The 19,570-nt window shown below is 49.6% G+C and overlaps 6 protein-coding genes across 8 annotated transcripts; 3 read left to right on the top strand and 3 right to left on the bottom strand.

The window, feature by feature from the left end:
* The first annotated feature begins 45 nt into the window (after positions 1-45).
* On the top strand, positions 46-2,820 carry LOC120952837 (solute carrier family 35 member G1). The gene is made up of 3 exons (XM_040372374.2): positions 46-305; positions 370-716; positions 789-2,820. Exons 2-3 carry the CDS (start codon positions 514-516, stop codon positions 1,624-1,626), a joined length of 1,041 nt encoding a protein of 346 aa, XP_040228308.1. The 5' UTR covers positions 46-305; positions 370-513; the 3' UTR covers positions 1,627-2,820.
* A 140-nt stretch (positions 2,821-2,960) lies between these two features.
* On the bottom strand, positions 2,961-10,202 carry LOC120952833 (tetratricopeptide repeat protein 39C-like). 3 transcript variants are annotated; one of them, XM_040372367.2, is made up of 7 exons: positions 9,822-10,202; positions 8,145-8,523; positions 5,329-5,819; positions 4,495-5,251; positions 4,281-4,432; positions 4,079-4,211; positions 2,961-4,011 (listed from the first exon to the last, which is right to left on the bottom strand). In XM_040372367.2, exons 2-7 carry the CDS (start codon positions 8,316-8,318, stop codon positions 3,484-3,486), a joined length of 2,235 nt encoding a protein of 744 aa, XP_040228301.2. In that variant the 5' UTR covers positions 8,319-8,523; positions 9,822-10,202; the 3' UTR covers positions 2,961-3,483. The 3 variants fall into 3 exon arrangements, with proteins under 3 accessions (XP_040228301.2, XP_040228302.2, XP_040228303.2); XM_040372368.2 differs by lacking the exon at positions 9,822-10,202 and adding an exon at positions 9,385-9,752; XM_040372369.2 differs by lacking the exons at positions 8,145-8,523; positions 9,822-10,202 and adding an exon at positions 5,908-6,273.
* On the top strand, positions 6,364-7,060 carry LOC120952843 (rho GTPase-activating protein gacV-like). Its single transcript, XM_040372379.2, has one exon. The coding sequence runs from the start codon at positions 6,404-6,406 to the stop codon at positions 6,926-6,928; it is 525 nt and encodes a 174-aa protein (XP_040228313.2). The 5' UTR covers positions 6,364-6,403; the 3' UTR covers positions 6,929-7,060.
* Positions 10,203-10,328: 126 nt separating the features above from the next.
* LOC120952836 (soluble calcium-activated nucleotidase 1) lies at positions 10,329-12,363 on the bottom strand. Its single transcript, XM_040372373.2, has 2 exons — positions 11,244-12,363; positions 10,329-11,173 (listed from the first exon to the last, which is right to left on the bottom strand). The coding sequence occupies exons 1-2, from the start codon at positions 12,084-12,086 to the stop codon at positions 10,727-10,729; spliced, it is 1,290 nt and encodes a 429-aa protein (XP_040228307.2). The 5' UTR covers positions 12,087-12,363; the 3' UTR covers positions 10,329-10,726.
* Positions 12,364-13,160: 797 nt separating this feature from the next.
* LOC120953217 (tubulin alpha-1 chain-like) lies at positions 13,161-15,575 on the bottom strand. Its single transcript, XM_040372980.2, has 2 exons — positions 15,435-15,575; positions 13,161-14,683 (listed from the first exon to the last, which is right to left on the bottom strand). Exons 1-2 carry the CDS (start codon positions 15,435-15,437, stop codon positions 13,334-13,336), a joined length of 1,353 nt encoding a protein of 450 aa, XP_040228914.1. The 5' UTR covers positions 15,438-15,575; the 3' UTR covers positions 13,161-13,333.
* Positions 15,576-16,558: 983 nt separating this feature from the next.
* LOC120953218 (tubulin alpha-1 chain-like) lies at positions 16,559-18,969 on the top strand. The gene is made up of 2 exons (XM_040372981.2): positions 16,559-16,699; positions 17,447-18,969. The coding sequence occupies exons 1-2, from the start codon at positions 16,697-16,699 to the stop codon at positions 18,794-18,796; spliced, it is 1,353 nt and encodes a 450-aa protein (XP_040228915.1). The 5' UTR covers positions 16,559-16,696; the 3' UTR covers positions 18,797-18,969.
* The last annotated feature ends 601 nt before the right edge of the window (positions 18,970-19,570 follow it).

Below are 19,570 nucleotides of genomic sequence, written 5' to 3' on the forward strand. Positions count from 1 at the left end.
AAAAGGACTGTGAACGTACCTCCGCTTCCGTGCACGGTGATCGATTCCAGAATCCTTAAATGCTTTCACACAGTGAGGAGACACTTTTCCGACTAGGCTTTAGTTGCAAAAGTAGTGAAAGCGTGTTTTAGTAAAACACACACGCAGAGAATGTGAATGTGCCGACTGTGTGCCCCCGCCTTCGCCAAGCAACAAACAGTGCGTTCCGAATTCAACATGGTTTAATGGTGCGTCGGATTCTTCCGCTACTCGGTTCCGTCCTGTGCTAGAGCGCCGTGGCAGAAAAATATGCGACCGAAACGAAGGTTTGTTTATCGTGTCGCACCCACCGAGGATACGCCTTTGTAAACTGGAGCCTTCTTTTTGTAGTGCCGCGTCGAGGAAGGTTGTAGCTAATTGCAAGTAGAATTGTTAGAACGCTCAGCAGCTCAAAACCCCAAACCGGACGGACGGTCGGACGGACGTGCGGAACGACACCAGCAGCCCGCGTGGGAAGTACAGCAACACGACAAAATGCCCGAACATCTTGAACTGCAGCAGCTGGTGGACGGGGTGTTACAGGGCACCACAGGCCACCGGTCACTGTCCTGGCTGCAATGCTCCTGCCCCTATCTGGGCATCATCCTTGCTACGGTTTCGTCATTTTTCTTCTCACTCTGCTCCGTCATTGTGAAAGGACTTGTTGATGTAAACCCCATCGAGCTGGCCACCTTCAGGTTCGTATGCGTATTCTCCATTTTGCTCTACCTACCAGCTAATCATACCGCCTTTCGTTTCCATGGTTGCAGATTCATTGGCGTGTTGCTACCCTCGATACCAATCGCAATCTATCGGGAGGAAACCTTCTTCCCGGAGGGAAAGCGAATCATACTCATGCTGCGGTGTTTCGTCGGAACCACAGGACTCATGCTTAGCTTTTACGCTTTTCGCCACATGCCGCTTGCGGACGCGTCCGTGATTATTTTCTCGACGCCCGTGTTTGTGGCCATTTTTGCACGGCTTTTCCTGCGCGAGGCTTGCGGTATGTTCAATGTTATCACCATTATCCTTACGCTGATCGGCGTGGTGCTCATCACCAAGCCACCGTTTCTTTTCGGGGACAATCTGGTATCGATAGTGGACGAACAGATCATGGAAAACAGCTACGACATTTGGGGCCCGGTGGCGGCCCTTTCGTCGACCTTGTTCGGTGCGAACGCGTACGTACTGCTGCGCGCCCTGAAGGGGTTGCACTTCTCCGTCATCATGTCCAACTTTGGCGCCTTTGCCTTGCTGTACACGCTTTTGGTGTGCTACTACATTGGAGCGCTCTGTTGGCCACTGTGCGGTACGGATCGGTTTCTCGTCATAGCGTTGGCGCTGTTTAGCTTCGGCGGCCAGATACTGCTTACGCTTGCGCTGCAATACGAACAGGCCGGTCCTGTAGCGATTGCCCGTTCGGCCGACATCGTGTTTGCCTTCATCTGGCAGATTATGTTTTTCAAGGAAACTCCTAGCCTTTACTCGGTGCTCGGGGCGCTGCTAGTGGTCAGCTCGGTCGTTTTATCCGGCCTGCGTAAATGGGCCCTCGCACTGCCCAGGGACTCGGAAACGAGGAAAAAGTTACATTTCCTCTACCTGGAATAGATACACTTAGTAGGCGTGTAGGAATGTATGGGAGACGCTGATACGCGTTCCATATTCCATTTTGGCTCAACCACTTGCAACAATGCATCATTTTTTTTATCTGTGTACATTCCAAACCTCGTTTTGTAAGTAGAGAAGATAAAAAACACATTTCCCAGAAGAAGGAAATTTCCAAAAGCAAATCAAATACTTTGCACGATTAATCCAACAGAATTGAGCAAAAATATCCTTACCAAATCATTCAATTTTAAACTCCAGATAACAAACAACTCTCTTAACAGTAAAACACACACTCGCATCCATTTTATCATCGCTTGATCGTTCGATTCCAGACAGTAGAGAGCAGAGAGAGAGAAAGAACATCAAGGAAAAATGTTTGACAAAAAAAAAACCAACAAAATGATAAACTGTAAGACTTTATGACGACCAAAATCAGAACGTAGGTGGATAAGAGATATTTTTAAACGATACACATTACTCAACTATGGAATTGCTTTCCATTGCTGTTAAACCACCATCCAATGGAACTAAACGCTAAATACAAATGCACACCCTCGGCCTTTTCAAAACTTCACACTCAATCGTGATGCAAATGGTGGAAGGATAAGCAAAAGCTCTCCTTCTGCCGCTATTTTCACTTATTGACACTAATCCTAATAGGATCAGTTTTCCAAAGGGCGAGGGTACCAAAGAGGCAGAGAGAAAGAAAGAGAGAGAGAGAGAGAGAGAGAGAGAGAGAGAGAAGCAAGAAGTTAGCATGTTACGATTCTAGTCAAACAAACGTTTTCCGTCACGTTCAAAGGACATCAGCAAAGTAGTAATAACAGCAAATCAGCATCACGGATTACTAGGAAAACTCAAACGCTTGTCAAACAAAAAGAGCAGGAGCGAAAACGGGTTTCCCTGTCCCTGTTTCTTGTGTAATATGAAATATTAAATAGTTTAATAAAACTGCATTGTGATTTAAAGTGGTCTCAGTGATTCATGCCGCCAAAGAATGCAAGGATCATGCAAAGATTTTTGATACATAATGTTTTGTTTTAAGCTCACCTCATTACATTAACCCCCTTTTAGTATCCCGGTATCCCCTTTGGTTAAGCGAGAACAATGTAACGAGTGCAAAGACACGTTGTTCCTTACATTCCCGAAGGCCGAATCGACACTACCACTACCGGATACCGTGCATGAAAATGGTATAGTTACTCTAATATAGCGACAAAAACAAAGCTCACAGGCGAACTGTTGAGGGAACTCTGTTGTACACAGCACGAACACGAATCACAGCATTATCTATTACTTAAAATAAATCCTCAAACTAAAACCACCGGCACTACTGCTCTTCTTAATCAGGGGTTTTTATTTTTATTGCGATAGTTTGCGATTCTGTGACTTCAACAATAGGACAATTGCTTCAAATTTGGTATTGGTATAAAATTTATTGTTTCCGGTTTACGCTTTTTGTTTTCCATTAGCGATTGTTGAACCTTTTTGCGCTTTGTATTGTTTTGGGGATTATTATTAGGATTATTATCAACAACATTGCTTCTACTTTGCATCAGCACTGGTGACCAAGAAAGAAAAAAACACGCATCTATCTACTGTGACACTGTGTGTGGCATCCTATCTACCTTCCTTGACCAGCAAGTACGTAATAAGAGGCGCCGTTAAATGCGTGCTCCTTTTACACTTCTTATCTTTGGAATAGCTTACGGCTTTTTGCTTTCTTGCCTAAATTACCTCCATTACTCGCAAGCTAACATTTAGTGTGTGGTTTCAATAAATAAGGCACTATCAAACTATATCGTCTAAACTTATAAAATGCTTCCCGCAAGGCGCTTCTCGACCGCCTGCAGCCCCTTAATCCAGCCTCTTCAGCACGGTGTGAATGCGTACGCTGACGCGATTATCAAAGTCGTAGTTCTTAAAGTGTTGTTGCGCGTGCAGAAGCAATCGGCGTGCTTCTGCTCTGCCATCTTCGCCCGCAGTATCTTGGCGAAGCAGCAGCACGGCCAGTTCGTAGTATGCAAAGGCTGAAATATGCATATCCTGCTGCTCCTGGTGTTCTATCGTTTCCCGCATGAAGATACACTCCCGAAACGCGCCAATTGCTTCCTCGTAGCGGGCCAGACAGCTCAGACAGGCACCTAAAATCAACCGGGAGATTCCAACCATCGGCTCGCTGAACGCGTCCGTCGGTTGCGAACAGTCCGCCACCATGCTTGCCAGTTGCTCCTCGTTGCAGCTGCTCAGTGCATTCCAGAGAAACAGCATCTCAAACACCAGATACTTCCAGTAGAGCGAACTGCTGTACTTGGGCTGTTCTCCACTTTCCGCCCGCGGCAGCTTTAAGCAGCGTCGAAATATGTACCGTTCGATTTGCGAGTCCTGCAAAGTGCCGTTAACATTACATGAGAGCTACCCTGTCTTATTGTGCCTGTGCCTGTACACTTACCTTCTGCGGCGAGCGATTGATCAATTCCAGTATTTCTGCCCGCCATTTGACAAGGTTGGAAAACTGCCCAAACGAACCTTCACATATTGCGGTCAGATAGGAATAGAAACTCTTGGAAAACTGGCTGCACAGCCTGGGAGGGGAGATAGAAGACAGTTTTGTAAGCATTTGTACACTTTCTCTTATGAATGGAGCCTCTTACTTGAGCTCTTTAAAATTCCTCATCGCAGTTCCGTAGTCCAGCTGTATCAGCCGACACCAGCCAATTTCATGCAGACAGAGCAACTTGATTTCCCGCTGAGCCGATGATCGATAGGCCAGTTCGTAGGCACGTATTGCATCCTGAATGTGGGACTACAACGGAAAACAGATGTGTCACTGCTCTGGCATTGTTTTTCCCTACCCTTATGGCTTACCTTTAACCGCTCGACACGACCCCGGAAGAACAGGAAAAGTGAAGATTTCGCAAACTGCTCGTTCGCTTCATCAATCAGCTCCTGTGCGGCGCTAATTTCCATGCTCAAGTTTGACCCATCCAGTGCGAAAAACGGTGTCACAATCGTGTAGTACCATAGCAGGGCCAGCGTGGCCAACGGGGCGCGCATGTCGGTACTTTGGCGGGAAAAGCTCAAGCACGCTATTCCCATTGCCCGGTCCCCTTCGAACCCGAGAAAGCTGATCAGTTTTAGCAAGCTCGGCGGCAACAGCGAAATACTCAGCTGGAACACACCATATCCGAAGCTGATCGCCCCCATCAGGCGATGAATGTCTTCGGGCAGTATTTCGTCAGGGGCATGGGACTCGCCAGCAGGAGTATTAAACGACCGCCAGTTTGGGCTTGCTTTTGGTGGTGGCTGCATGCCATGGAGCCCGTTAACACGACGTGCACTTCCCTGGCCCAGATCCAACATTAAACGATCCCGTGCAACGCTAACGTTCTCCAGTCCGTTCGTATCGTTGTGGTCCAGAGATTCTGTACTGCTCCCAGCACGCGAAGGGCTCGTAATGCCGACAAAGTCTGTGGTGTAGCTTTTTTTCACGCTTCCACCACTGCCACTCGGATCGGACTCGCTCGACGTCAGCTCGCTAAATGACGACCCTTCTCCACGGCCAGAGTCTGCCAATTCAAAGGTTGTAGTTTTCGATTTGCGCAGAGCTTCAAGGTGCGATGACCTGTGTTAGAAATGAAAAAAAAAATAGATAGTATATATGCACGAAATCGGAAGATATCATCAGCTGAAAACGCATACCACTTGCTGGAATCGTCCGGAGATTGAAGCGTCGAATTTGGTACCGTCCAATCGGCCGAACAAGGAGTGCCCAAGTCAAGCGAAACCCTCATCCCAGCATCACCGTCCTTCGACTGTTGCTGTAGCCGCAGCGGTGCCTGCGGAAAGGACGCGTCGCCATCCGATTGCAGCTGTTCGGAATACAGCTGATAAATCTGTTGATACGTGTGCTGGTACACTTTCCACGCCTTGCGCAACAGCCAGCCGCCCTTGACGAATCCACCAATATCCTGGCCCAGCGACACCAGTATGGCTAGGCACAGCTGACTGTCGGCCAAAATGATCTGCTCCTCCAGCGTCTCGGTGAGCGATTTGCGAGGCTCACTGGAGCCGAACAGCTTCGATCGAACCGATTTCAGCCAGCCAACGTCGCCCGCACACTGCTTCTCGAGTTCGCGTAGGCGCGACTGGGCTTCGTTCATCTTTTCCGTTTCCCACGATATCACGGCGTTCTGCAAAGAGACGAGCAGAATGTGCGTCGGCAAATCTGTGTTATTCTGTGTTGTGCGTTGTGCTTAATTTTGCATGAAATTATATCACCATCCGCCACCAGAGCCAACAAAACATGCTTTGATATGCAAACTAAGCCTTTTCGGATGAGGACAATGCTGAAAAAGAAAATTGGATTGAATTATTGAGCACACACTACACGGTGCAATCAGCCTCAATCAATGCTAAAAGAAATCTGTCTGATGAAAAATTCAACTCACTCTTCTTGCGAATGAGACACGTTGCTGCTTTCTGTTTAAATTATGATAATGAAACACGTTGACTGCGTGAGTAATGCGATGATGGTGGGGTTTACCGGTAAGAGCACTTCATAAGGACAAGATGTCAACTTCATCGACGATTCAATTTTATCTACTGTGTACGAACTACACCGATTCGGAGTATTTGTGTGTTTTCGATGTTTGATCTAATGATGCTTCAAGTAGTGTAACTATTCTACCTTAAGACAACAATAACTTCTCCTATAAAAAGCGGGACCATCTGTAGGTGGAAAGTACAGTACGTGATACGTGTCTACTACAGCATCATGAAGTTATACGCCTTTGCTCTCGTGCTATGCGTCGGTCTGGCCGTGGGTGCCGAGGTTGATAGTGTACCGGAAGTGCCATCGGACCTGCAGCTGCAACTGGACGAGCTGCAGCTGGCCGATAAACCAGAAGCTCCTCTGGATGACGCCGAACAACCTCTTCCCCCAAGTGGCGATGAACTGCCCGAAGATGCTCCAGAGCCTGTCCCGGAGGATGGATCACCCGACGAGGACCACCCGGCAGAGGAGCAGGAGCAGGAGGCAGAGGCAGACGAGGAGGAGGCGGATGAATCAGAGTCCGAAGAATCGGAAGAAAGTGACGAGCTTGAAGAGGCACGCTTGGTAGCGGAGGAACTGGAAGAACGCCAGCAGGAGCTGGACTACCTGAAACGCTATCTAGTTGGCCGTCTCCAGGCCGTCGCCATCCTAGATCGCCGTGTTCGTCCTGCCGTGATTCGTCGTCCCTGGATACGCCGTCCGTGGATCCGTCGCCCAGGAGTGCTGCCTCGGCTGCCGGTGCTCTAAAATCCCAGTCCTTCCCAAACCAACACCACGCAGTGAAAAGCAGTAGACCAAACCACACCACCAAACAAACCATCCTGCAACCATCAGTGGATGGAGTCGTGCAATAAAATTTCAATCTAATTTCCCCAGCAACATTGGAGTGTGCTAATTAATCTTTGTCACAAGACGTCGGGTTCATTCATTAGGCGCCGAGACACACTAAAATAGGGAACTCTTGCCTCTACCTCCCTCTAGCTTACGCTATTACGTCCCCCCACTCACTTATCACTTATGAGCAAACGTTTCAACAAAAGCGAAACGTCCCGTAGGCGTCGTCGTCCTCAGCCCACCGTGTTGTTTGTTCGAGTGTAGTGCAAACAGTTGTTGTCGCTTTTTTCGTTTACCCATCAAGGGAGCCAGATTGTATTCTGACCCGGCATCGTCATGTAGACCGTACGCTGGAAACAATTTGTCTGCGAGACCACCCCGCCCCGGTCGCGGATGGTGTGTATCCGTTAATGTAGCAACAATTTATCAAGTGACACTTCTAACGACGAATGTAACAAAACATGTGCGACGGACGGACGGATGGAAGCCATTTCATCCAAACGGTTATATTATTGTTTCCTGGCCGGTTCCTGCCCCTTTAAGCAGAACGCAACAAAAGCACACGCCGACGGAGGCTTCACACCACGTGTGTGCGTGTGCTTGGGATGATGGAGGCGCAAGGTTGCTTTCATTCGCTTCAAACGACAAAGCATGCTACATCACTAACCATGGCAACCGATTCATGCATGGCCCGCTACGGCTTGAACCAAGTTTCATCCGGTGAGTGAGCACGTACACCTACACAACAGGCAGGCCATTTCCACTCAATGTTCTCGGGTGCTTGTTTCTGACAAGGCGCATTTGGTATCACCAACATCGTAGCACTGCAAGGCTTCACTCCCCTTAAGGGTTGTATGCGCTCTGATGTTATTGTTTTGCTATATTTATTGTTGTTTGCAGTTGCGATTGTCTAGCAGATAGCGAAATTGGATGCAAACTATGCGAAAGTCTCTTAACAGCAGTGCACAAAGAAGCAAAGCGATGCAGGAAGAAGAATGGAGAGAGCGAAACATTCAAAACTGACCAACAACAATTTGCTCTTTTAGTATGCAAGCTGTTTTGTAGCTGAGCTTACTGAATGCTGTGCTTTAAGAAGACATAGTAGAGTTAAAACACTCCATTTACTTACCATGAACGAGATGAATGTGTGCCCAGCGACAATATGCACGCTGGACGGGCGATCCTTGAAGCTGTCCTCCGCCGCCTTGGGCATGTTGTTCAGCCACAGGGTGATGCCCCGCTTGACGTACTCCCAATCCTGCAGCTCGTCCATCGTTGGTTCCTGCGCGGAAACGGTACACATTCCCGCAAAGGTTCCCGCGTATTAACTGGCTCGCTGTGTGACTCGCGGTACAGCGTATTCCATCAAGCGCCAATCAATACACACGCTGGCTGTGTTGCAGCAAATTCTAGCCAATCGCACTAATTTATTCGGCCGCTCGCGCGTTATCGTTCGTCGGGGAGCAGGATTTGTTTCATAACAAGCACCCGTCGGCAGTAATTAAACTCTGAAAAGACATAAAAACCCATTGAACGAACCATGAAATGAGCGGCTGTCGAATGGGTCGAAGCTCATTGTATCGACATCATCATTGCGTTGTACAAGTTTGAATCTTTAATGGTAACAAAATCGTTTCATGCCGTCACAATGGATGACGTTGAGTAAGGAAAGAAGGACCGCAAAGAATTCGTGCTCGATGGGCACGTTTCGTTGCTTTTGTTCGATCTTGCAACGCTTTGTGCGGGAAATTGATTTTTTCTTACTCCAAGTCTCCAAGTCCCCAGGGGCGCGCAATATACTATTTCATGGCACGCAAATCTGCAAAGCACCCTGTGCTGTCTCTGCAGTAAATTGGCCACCGGTGTGGCACGTGAAAGCGCCGCAACACTGTCAAAGTGTCCATCTAAAATGGCAACTATTTGCGAATGTTTCGGCAGTGAAAACAAAACCAAAATACAATACAGTTTTGCATGATTGAAATAGCTTTTCATACCCGGATACACGACTAGAAACGGACGTGAGAGCGGAAGGAAAACGTCCGGTTCCGGCATCCGTTCGAATCGAGCAAGAGAATTGTAATGTCGATGGAACAGCCCTTGATAATGATTGCGTTTGGATAGCGGCTACATTTCGATTTGCCATTCGATTCTAGAAATAGACATGAAATGAAGCACGAAGTGAACGACGCCGGGTACATCCTGGCACAGGTTTAAACTACTGGATACTGCTCATGGTGGTTTGGACGTGGAAATTCAATAAACATTTACAAACCCGCGTACAAACGAAGATGATGTGTTCTGTGTTCTGGGTGTGAAGGGATCGATTTTCGGATCGAATATTCAATGCATGTGCGACGACAAGTGCATACCAGATGAGCCAGCAGTTTAATAATAGCAGGCGTTGCTTCGATCCGCCGAAATGTTGCTCCACGCCCCGTACACCACAGCAGAGCCACTGGAATTCCGAATCTGCCTACTTTATGCAATCGTCACCACACACGCACTGAGCAACAAACACCAAAGCAAACGCAAAAGGCAGCACTGTTTTAAAACCAGCTCGCACTAACAACAGAGTGACGGTCCCAAAATTGGTAGGGCCACCCGCATGACCTCGTAGGGACGACGACGACGACGTCAACAAAAGAAACACACCATCCCACTGATAACATGCGGTTCGGTTCACACTTTCACACCTTCACAACTTGTCATCCAAACGAAGCAGACACTAACACTTAAGCTACGGCTTCACTACTTCGCCGAAGCGATTAGAGAAATGGATAAGGAAACGCGGCAAGGCAAGGCTTACCGTGTTTGCATCGCTGGTTTTTGTGCTGAAAGTACGCACAACTACGAACCACTTAGGCACACCGGCACTGGAAGAGGGAACTGTTTTCACTAACAAATTCGAGTACCACCCGTGCGGTGCTTCGGAATCAGCTTTTTTAAAGGGCCAAGCACGGGATTCGTCGCATTGCAGCTCCGTCCTGGTGTGACTGACTCGAACGACAACGGATAATCTCTCCGTCCGTTGTACGCGGAACTCCTTGCACGAGGATGGTGAAATGTGTTCCGTGAGCGAACAGGATTCCATTCTCTCGGTCTCTCGCTCTCTCGTGTTCCGTTTGACTCGCCTACTCGATTGTGCCGGCATTTGTTGCTCTCTGTTTTGGTTGCTTTCCTGGAATGGGGCGCGTGGATTATATAGGCACACACACATACACGTATGTAGGGGAAATTATCAGCCCAAGCCAGAACCTTTTTTTTTACACCGTCAAATCGGTTTTTGATAACAGCATTCGAAATACCGTTCGAATTAGAGCGACATGGTTGTGTTTATTTAAAAATAATTGCTGTACAACGAACAAAACAGAAATACTATATCACAACGAGATGGTTTGGCCATCCTGCCAACACACGAGCCTGCACGAAAGGGATCCTGCTTGTGTACCTCCTTTTGGGGAGTACCTAACCCTGATGCTACACAAACAGAGAAAACAAACAAGGTGATGATCTATTTTGGCATTGAACATGAGTGTTTTGACCCAATTACCGGGCCCGTGCCAAGGAAGCGGTATCAGTTGCGGATTAAAGTGTCATTGTCTAACCTAGCTGCCTAGCTGCGAGCGGGAACATTCAGACTCATGGCTATGTACAAAAAACAGTGGAATACTATGGCAACCCCAAGTGCCCAACCCGCCCAGCACCCGCGCTCTAGATAAACTCTAGCCCCTCGTACTTGTACTCCGTGTTGATGCGCGTCTCCACCATCAGCTGCTCGCCCTCGACGGTGAACGCGCTGATGAAGCTGGACGTCTTGCCGTTCAGCTCCTCCGTCGATAGGGCAACGATAATTTCATCGTTGCTGGTGGGCAGAAACTTAAAGCTCGAGTACCCGTGCGTCGCCGGTACGTCGTTCCGTTTCAGCTCGATTGCGCGAATGTTTTGGAACGTTTCGTCGCTCGATATGAGAAAGTTGCATCCCATATGCTCGTCGCGCGTTTCGTTGTACCGCTCGCGGGAGCAGCGCCTGGGCAGGAAGAACCACCGTCGGTGCACCTCCGACCATGCACCGGACTCGTGAATCATGTACCCGGGCCACTCGATGCCGATCGCTTTCCGGATGGCTTTGTAGTGGTTAATCCAGTTTAGATGGTACACCTGAAATGATCGAGAATAACGTTGAATGTGCGTGGTACGATTCGTTGCACTCGTCGCTCGCGGCAATTACCTCTCCGTGTACCGTGACAGCCTTCACGTACATGGGATCGTGCGTTTCAAAGTCGCCGGCCGAGGTCGTCCACTCTTTGCCCATCGATCCAACGTACAGCACCTGATCCTTCACCGTGGCCCACTCCGATTTGAAGCCCTTGGACGTACGGCCGTCGCCATCCATCAGCAGCACCCACGGAATCACCTTCTCGCCCTCAATCTCGTACACCAAACCCGTACGATCGTCAAACGTCAGCAGCTTACCGTTGAATACTACCAGCTCGGACAGCTCCATTCCGCGGCCCTTGAGCGCAAAGCCCGACTGCAGTGCCTTCGCCTCACCCTCGTCCCACGACACCGTGATCGAACGCTTGGACGGAATGAAGCTGAGATAGCCCTTGAGATAGTAGCTTCCCCACTGATTCTTCTTCAGCGCCGAGTTGGTGTCCAAATCCGCAATGATGCCCACCCTGAACGAGTAGATGCCGCTACTGACGATCGGACTGGTCAGCGGATAGGTGTGGTTGTACACTATGGCGGAAGTGCGCAGAAAGCTGTTCGTCGGCGGTCCATCGCTCAGCAACGACGAAGGACTGGAGGAGATGTACAGCACCAGCAGCAGGAACGCGCACAGTGTCGCCAGCACCCAGGTAAAGTGTACCTGTAGCCGGATCGTCCTGTTGCCTATCCGGTACGACGGTGGTGAACGGAGCGCTTTCCGCCAATCTCGTAGATACATCCCGGTGTCGATGATGGTGGAGCCGGACGACTGCTTGGAAGAGGTCTTACCCGATCCCAAACTGGCGAACGGCAAGGACGATGAGGACGAGGACGGCGAGATGGAGCCGTTGAATTGCTTCATCTGATGGGGCGACGGCTTCGTTCAAGGAGCGCGAGTGTTCCGCCCGATCAATAGCGGGCCGTTTCAAGGGAAGGTGGCCCACCTCCCTCTGGGCCGCAGAAACGTGTGCGGAAGCGATGGCGGCAGGGGCAGCAGGTACACACACGTTCGCGTACACGTCACAATGTCATTGCGCTTAGAATAATTAGACTAATATTTATCTATCTCCCACGACAACACTGCGAGTGCTCCGGACCAAAGTTTCTTGCGACAAACTTTCCACCTCGCGAGTTGACGTTTGCTAATCAGTTGTCAAACGAAAATGAAAGTTCAGTTCGGAAATCGCTAAATTTTCCCAAATGTTTGAAAAGAGACGTAAAAAAGGAGCGCATATTAATTGAAAGTGAAAAGAAATGAGAGTTTTTTATGACTTAATACTATAAAAGGCTGTCTCGTAAAAGAGATTGATTAATTTCAATTCATTTTAATAAAGATGCCCATGCAGCACCACAGGGTGATTCTGAAACACTTTTTCACAGCCACATTTCATACATGGAATGAGAGGAATGCATGGGAAAATAAAAATTAGGAAAAGCAGAATTAAATGTAAAGGCTTTTTTCTCCAACAGAATTAACTGTAACGATCAAAAAAGTTCCTTGCATTTTTATTATCCAAGTTCAACCGATGTAGAGTTTTTCCATCGAATTAAGTGTTTCTTTCGAAAGATCTTTATTGAGATGTGGAAGCGTATAAGAACTTTTTTAGATAATTTCGAGATTGATATTAACATCATGATGTCGTGTTTGCTCCTTCCATAACCAAGGGATGGGGAAATCGATTGTATGCACTGTAACGAAGGCCAGATCAACATCGACGAAAACAAATTCCATTCACGGAAACGTCCTACGCTCCGCTTCGAATGCTTCATACTGCGCCTACTCCAAATATGGAACGATGTGAGATCACGTGTGCTGAACATTTCCATGATGATCTCATCCCCCATGCTCTCTGTCGCCCAGCAACGAAACAATCGTATCCGCGTTCCACTGAAATCTGTGATATGTCATCATATTTGTATTACTCAAAGCATAACATTCTTTAGTTTCTTGTACAGAAATAATTTATTCAATTATTTCCTCATTTTTGAGTGAAGGAAGAATTACGAAGAATGTACAAAGACGATCTTCCATCTTCCTTCAAATGTTATTGTTGTTGTTGCTGCTGTTGCTTGTTGCTGCTGCTGCTGCTACTGGGAAAGTACCTTTGTTTAGTACTCCTCAGCGCCTTCGCCCTCACCCTCGCCGGAGTCCATTCCGACCTCCTCGTAGTCCTTCTCGAGGGCGGCCAAATCTTCACGGGCCTCGGAGAACTCACCTTCCTCCATACCCTCTCCGACGTACCAGTGCACGAAGGCACGCTTGGCGTACATCAGATCGAACTTGTGGTCCAGACGGGCCCAGGCCTCGGCGATGGCCGTGGTGTTGGACAACATGCACACGGCACGCTGCACCTTGGCCAGATCGCCGCCCGGCACCACGGTCGGGGGCTGGTAGTTGATGCCGACCTTGAAGCCGGTCGGACACCAGTCCACGAACTGGATGGTGCGCTTCGTCTTGATGGTGGCGATGGCCGCGTTGACGTCCTTCGGCACCACATCACCACGGTACAGCATGCAGCAAGCCATGTACTTGCCGTGGCGAGGGTCGCACTTGACCATCTGGTTCGCCGGCTCGAAGCAAGCGTTGGTGATCTCGGCCACCGACAGCTGCTCGTGGTACGCCTTCTCGGCCGAGATGACCGGGGCGTAGGTGACCAGCGGGAAGTGGATACGCGGGTACGGCACCAAGTTGGTCTGGAACTCGGTCAGATCCACGTTGAGGGCACCGTCGAAGCGGAGCGACGCCGTGATGGACGACACAATCTGGCCGATCAGTCGGTTGAGATTCGTGTAGGTCGGGCGCTCGATGTCCAGGTTGCGACGGCAGATGTCGTAGATGGCCTCGTTGTCGACCATGAACGCGCAGTCGGAATGCTCCAGGGTGGTGTGGGTGGTCAGGATGGAGTTGTACGGCTCGACCACGGCCGTCGACACCTGCGGGGCCGGGTAGATGGCGAACTCGAGCTTCGACTTCTTGCCATAGTCCACCGACAGGCGCTCCATCAGCAGGGAGGTGAAACCGGATCCGGTACCGCCGCCGAACGAGTGGAAGATCAGGAAGCCCTGCAGGCCCGTGCACTGATCGGCCAGCTTGCGGATGCGGTCCAGCACAACATCGACGATTTCCTTTCCGATCGTGTAGTGTCCGCGGGCGTAGTTGTTGGCGGCATCTTCCTTGCCGGTGATCAGCTGCTCCGGGTGGAACAGCTGGCGGTACGTGCCGGTGCGCACCTCATCGACGACGGTCGGCTCCAGATCGACGAACACGGCACGGGGCACGTGCTTGCCTGCGCCAGTCTCGGAGAAGAAGGTGTTGAACGAGTCATCACCGCCTCCGATCGTCTTGTCCGAGGGCATCTGACCGTCCGGTTGGATGCCATGCTCCAGACAGTACAGCTCCCAGCAGGCGTTTCCGATCTGGACACCGGCCTGTCCAACGTGTACGGAGATACATTCACGCTGTGGCGAAGAGAGGTAAGGGAGGGAAAAGGTGGCGAATTAGAACATTTCTTTTCATTTGGAGTTGCAGAGTCGGACTGTACTTTTGCCGGAAGGTATTGGCGGTTTGTTCATCCCTCTCCTCAACATTATGGCCATCGAGCGTGCCAACATGCAAAATTATTCAAAGGACTTTTCGCTATTGCCTCAAGTGATTAAAGATTCAAAGCCAGAAAAGGGGCTTATTTGTCTATTGCCCACTGAGGCGAACCACCAGGTTCCCACATTCACGATGACCTCGCAGACCCCGACGACCTCTTTTCCATGCGCACTGGCTCTGCCTGTGCTTCTCGCGAGAGTTGCTTTCTTTTTCCTACTGGAATCCAAGATGGCACCGCACTGCGGTATGCGGCCCCGATGGTGTGACTCATCGCCAGCAGGGGGCCACCATCCAGATCGATTTCGACCAACGCCCTTTTTTCTTCTATGAACACTTTTTACGTTTCAGTGCATTTTTGTCGCTTAATGCGCACCAAGAGCAGGTACGGGGGTTTCTTCTACACTAACGGTAATCGAAGCAAATAAATGAAGGCATCGTGGCGGGTGCCGAAAATAGCCGGCAAACCAAAAAGCGGATGACGTGGAAGAACGAAACGAGGTTATGTTCGATGATGTCCCGAATCGGGAGCTCTTCTGCCGGAAGGGCACAATTGGATTGACGGACATCGTTCTGGTCCTCCCCCTTGCTTGTTTGACCCATTGCTGTACTCACCATGTTGACTAAATGGCTTGGTTAACACTTCACACAGAAAACTGGAATAACTTCACGTTTGTACGGGATTCCGCTTGGCGCAGCTGACAAGGACGCTTTCCAAACAGATTCGGTTTGAATGAAACAGCCGCTGCTTTTCAGTTTTATACAATCGACAGGAACGCTCTGGAAACCGGACCGACCCGCTCTCTGCTAACGGTTTTTTCTCGCACTTGACAATTATCGCGTGGGTACAGTCCATGGTTCGATACTTCTGGTGGATGAAGGCATCGCGGAAAGGGAGAAAATGATGCAAATGGCCTATTTGAAGGCAATGGGAGTGTTGTTATTTGTGTGTTTGATCATTTGTGGATTGTTTTAAGGAGGATTAAATTGAATTAAGGCAGGAATTGGGCATTTTTAGCGACATGTGCATCTCGGCAGGGGAGCGAGCGAAATGGAGAGAAATTGTTGTGTTCGGAGAGAAAGAGAATAGCGGAAAGAAATTTTGAGAGAAAAGTGTTCACAAGATCGTTCCATTTCATTAAGCAGTGGTTAGACGTTGCAAATGGAATAAAGAAATTATCGAGCAGTAATAGAAGATTATTTGCTGTAAAATAAAATGAAATCAATTTTATTATTTACCACATAAATCTTTATTTTATTTTGTTCTCCTAGTATTTTTTGTTTGTTTCTTGCCAAATGCTCTTTGATTATTCTTTCTAGCTAATAGGAACAGAAAATTTACATGGTAGGATGATGAGAAATATTCTCTCCATGTATCAAGTCTAGCTATCTCTCAATATTAAAATATTCTCTTGTGTTCTCTCTCATATCGCTTTCTCTCAATTTAATTCGCTCCCCTGCCGAAATGCACATGTCGCTAAAAATGCCCAATTCCTGCCTTAATTCAATTTAAACCTCCTCAAAACAATCCACAAATGATCAAACACACAAATAACAACACTCCCATTGCCTTCAAATAGGCCATTTGCATCATTTTCTCCCTTTCCGCGATGCCTTCATCCACCAGAAGTATCGAACCATGGACTGTACCCACGCGATAATTGGCAAGTGCGAGAAAAGACCGTTAGCAGAGAGAGCGTCGGTCCGGTTTCCAGAGCGTTCCTGTCGATTGTATAAAACTGAAAAGCAGCGGCTGTTTCATTCAAACCGAATCTGTTTGGAAAGCGTCCTTGTCAGCTGCGCCAAGCGGAATCCCGTACAAACGTGAAGTTATTCCAGTTTTCTGTGTGAAGTGTTAACCAAGCCATTTAGTCAACATGGTGAGTACAGCAATGGGTCAAACAAGCAAGGGGGAGGACCAGAACGATGTCCGTCAATCCAATTGTGCCCTTCCGGCAGAAGAGCTCCCGATTCGGGGCATCATCGAACATAACCTCGTTTCGTTCTTCCACGTCATCCGCTTTTTGGCTTGCCGGCTATTTTCGGCACCCGCCACGATGCCTTCATTTATTTGCTTCAATTACTGTTAGTGTAGAAACCCCCGTACCTGCTCTTGGTGCGCATTAAGCGACAAAAATGCACTGAAACGTAAAAAATGTTCATAGAAGAAAAAAGGGCGTTGGTCGAAATCGATCTGGATGGTGGCCCCCTGCTGGCGATGAGTCACACCATCGGGGCCGCATACCGCAGTGCGGTGCCATCTTGTATTCCAGTAGGAAAAAGAAAGCAACTCTCGCGAGAAGCACAGACAGAGTCTCAGTGCGCATGCAAAAGAGGTCGTCGGGGTCTGCGAGGTCATGGTGAATGTGGGAACCTGGTGGTTCGCCTCAGTGGGCAATAGACAAATAAGCCCCTTTTCTGGCTTTGAATCTTTAATCACTTGAGGCAATAGCGAAAAGTCCTTTGAATAATTTTGCATGTTGGCACGCTCGATGGCCATAATGTTGAGGAGAGGGATGAACAAACCGCCAATACCTTCCGGCAAAAGTACAGTCCGACTCTGCAACTCCAAATGAAAAGAAATGTTCTAATTCGCCCCTTTATCCCCCCTTGCCTCTTCTTCACAGCGTGAATGTATCTCCGTACACGTTGGACAGGCCGGTGTCCAGATCGGAAACGCCTGCTGGGAGCTGTACTGTCTGGAGCATGGCATCCAACCGGACGGTCAGATGCCCTCGGACAAGACGATCGGAGGCGGTGATGACTCGTTCAACACCTTCTTCTCCGAGACTGGCGCAGGCAAGCACGTGCCCCGTGCCGTGTTCGTCGATCTGGAGCCGACCGTCGTCGATGAGGTGCGCACCGGCACGTACCGCCAGCTGTTCCACCCGGAGCAGCTGATCACCGGCAAGGAAGATGCCGCCAACAACTACGCCCGCGGACACTACACGATCGGAAAGGAAATCGTCGATGTTGTGCTGGACCGCATCCGCAAGCTGGCCGATCAGTGCACGGGCCTGCAGGGCTTCCTGATCTTCCACTCGTTCGGCGGCGGTACCGGATCCGGTTTCACCTCCCTGCTCATGGAGCGCCTGTCGGTGGACTATGGCAAGAAGTCGAAGCTCGAGTTCGCCATCTACCCGGCCCCGCAGGTGTCGACGGCCGTGGTCGAGCCGTACAACTCCATCCTGACCACCCACACCACCCTGGAGCATTCCGACTGCGCGTTCATGGTCGACAACGAGGCCATCTACGACATCTGCCGTCGCAACCTGGACATCGAGCGCCCGACCTACACGAATCTCAACCGACTGATCGGCCAGATTGTGTCGTCCATCACGGCGTCGCTCCGCTTCGACGGTGCCCTCAACGTGGATCTGACCGAGTTCCAGACCAACTTGGTGCCGTACCCGCGTATCCACTTCCCGCTGGTCACCTACGCCCCGGTCATCTCGGCCGAGAAGGCGTACCACGAGCAGCTGTCGGTGGCCGAGATCACCAACGCTTGCTTCGAGCCGGCGAACCAGATGGTCAAGTGCGACCCTCGCCACGGCAAGTACATGGCTTGCTGCATGCTGTACCGTGGTGATGTGGTGCCGAAGGACGTCAACGCGGCCATCGCCACCATCAAGACGAAGCGCACCATCCAGTTCGTGGACTGGTGTCCGACCGGCTTCAAGGTCGGCATCAACTACCAGCCCCCGACCGTGGTGCCGGGCGGCGATCTGGCCAAGGTGCAGCGTGCCGTGTGCATGTTGTCCAACACCACGGCCATCGCCGAGGCCTGGGCCCGTCTGGACCACAAGTTCGATCTGATGTACGCCAAGCGTGCCTTCGTGCACTGGTACGTCGGAGAGGGTATGGAGGAAGGTGAGTTCTCCGAGGCCCGTGAAGATTTGGCCGCCCTCGAGAAGGACTACGAGGAGGTCGGTATGGACTCCGGCGAGGGTGAGGGCGAAGGCGCTGAGGAGTACTAAACAAAGGTACTTTCCCAGTAGCAGCAGCAGCAGCAACAAGCAACAGCAGCAACAACAACAACAACATTTGAAGGAAGATGGAAGATAGTCTTTGTACATTCTTCGTAATTCTTCCTTCACTCAAAAATGAGGAAATAATTGAATAAATTATTTCTGTACAAGAAACTAAAGAATGTTATGCTTTGAGTAATACAAATATGATGACATATCACAGATTTCAGTGGAACGCGGGTACGATTGTCTCGTTGCTGGGCGACAGAGAGCATGGGGGATGAGATCATCATGATGTAGTGTTCGGCACACGTGATGTCACATCGTTCCATATTTGGAGTAGGCGCAGTATGAAGCAATCGTTGCGGAGCGTAGGACGGGTCCGTAAAAGGCAATTATCTAGTCAACGTCATCCGCTTGGCTGGCGTCTCGTGCATATTGAAGCATAAAATCGTAACCATCTAAGATCGCACTAAACAAATCTTTCAACAGGAGGGGTGCCGCCAACGCACACTAACGGCAGTTTGAAAACACCACGAAGCCACTGGTAGGCGAAATTCATTACAAACTTGTTCCGAACGTCCCACGTTGATTCACTTCATACCCTGTATGACCATTTCTGCCTGCTAAAACGTCCCACGTCTCGCCTTCTAGCCGCTAAGAGCGACAAATTTATTTCAGCCCACCAAATTGCCTTGAATGGCCAAGTTGTGAAGTGAAGTGAATGATCAAATATGGTTCGGTTTGCTTTCGGAATGGAATATGGCTTGCTTAACCCAGTTG

The sequence above is a fragment of the Anopheles coluzzii genome, chromosome 2, assembly GCF_943734685.1.
Source record: "Anopheles coluzzii chromosome 2, AcolN3, whole genome shotgun sequence".
Taxonomy (NCBI): Eukaryota; Metazoa; Arthropoda; class Insecta; order Diptera; family Culicidae; genus Anopheles; species Anopheles coluzzii.

Excerpts from the sequence above, each read along its gene's own strand:
- LOC120952837 (XM_040372374.2), top strand. The coding sequence starts at position 514 with ATGCCCGAACATCTTGAACTGCAGCAGCTGGTGGACGGGGTGTTACAG. Across the intron at positions 717-788 it reads ATCGAGCTGGCCACCTTCAG|ATTCATTGGCGTGTTGCTAC; the intron begins GTTCGTATGCGT and ends CCATGGTTGCAG.
- LOC120952843 (XM_040372379.2), top strand. The coding sequence starts at position 6,404 with ATGAAGTTATACGCCTTTGCTCTCGTGCTATGCGTCGGTCTGGCCGTG.
- LOC120952833 (XM_040372367.2), bottom strand. The coding sequence starts at position 8,318 with ATGTGTACCGTTTCCGCGCAGGAACCAACGATGGACGAGCTGCAGGAT. Across the intron at positions 5,820-8,144 it reads ACACATTCATCTCGTTCATG|AACGCCGTGATATCGTGGGA; the intron begins GTAAGTAAATGG and ends GTCTCTTTGCAG. Across the intron at positions 4,212-4,280 it reads AGGAATTTTAAAGAGCTCAA|GCTGTGCAGCCAGTTTTCCA; the intron begins GTAAGAGGCTCC and ends CTCCCCTCCCAG.
- LOC120952836 (XM_040372373.2), bottom strand. The coding sequence starts at position 12,086 with ATGAAGCAATTCAACGGCTCCATCTCGCCGTCCTCGTCCTCATCGTCC. Across the intron at positions 11,174-11,243 it reads CTGTCACGGTACACGGAGAG|GTGTACCATCTAAACTGGAT; the intron begins GTAATTGCCGCG and ends CGATCATTTCAG.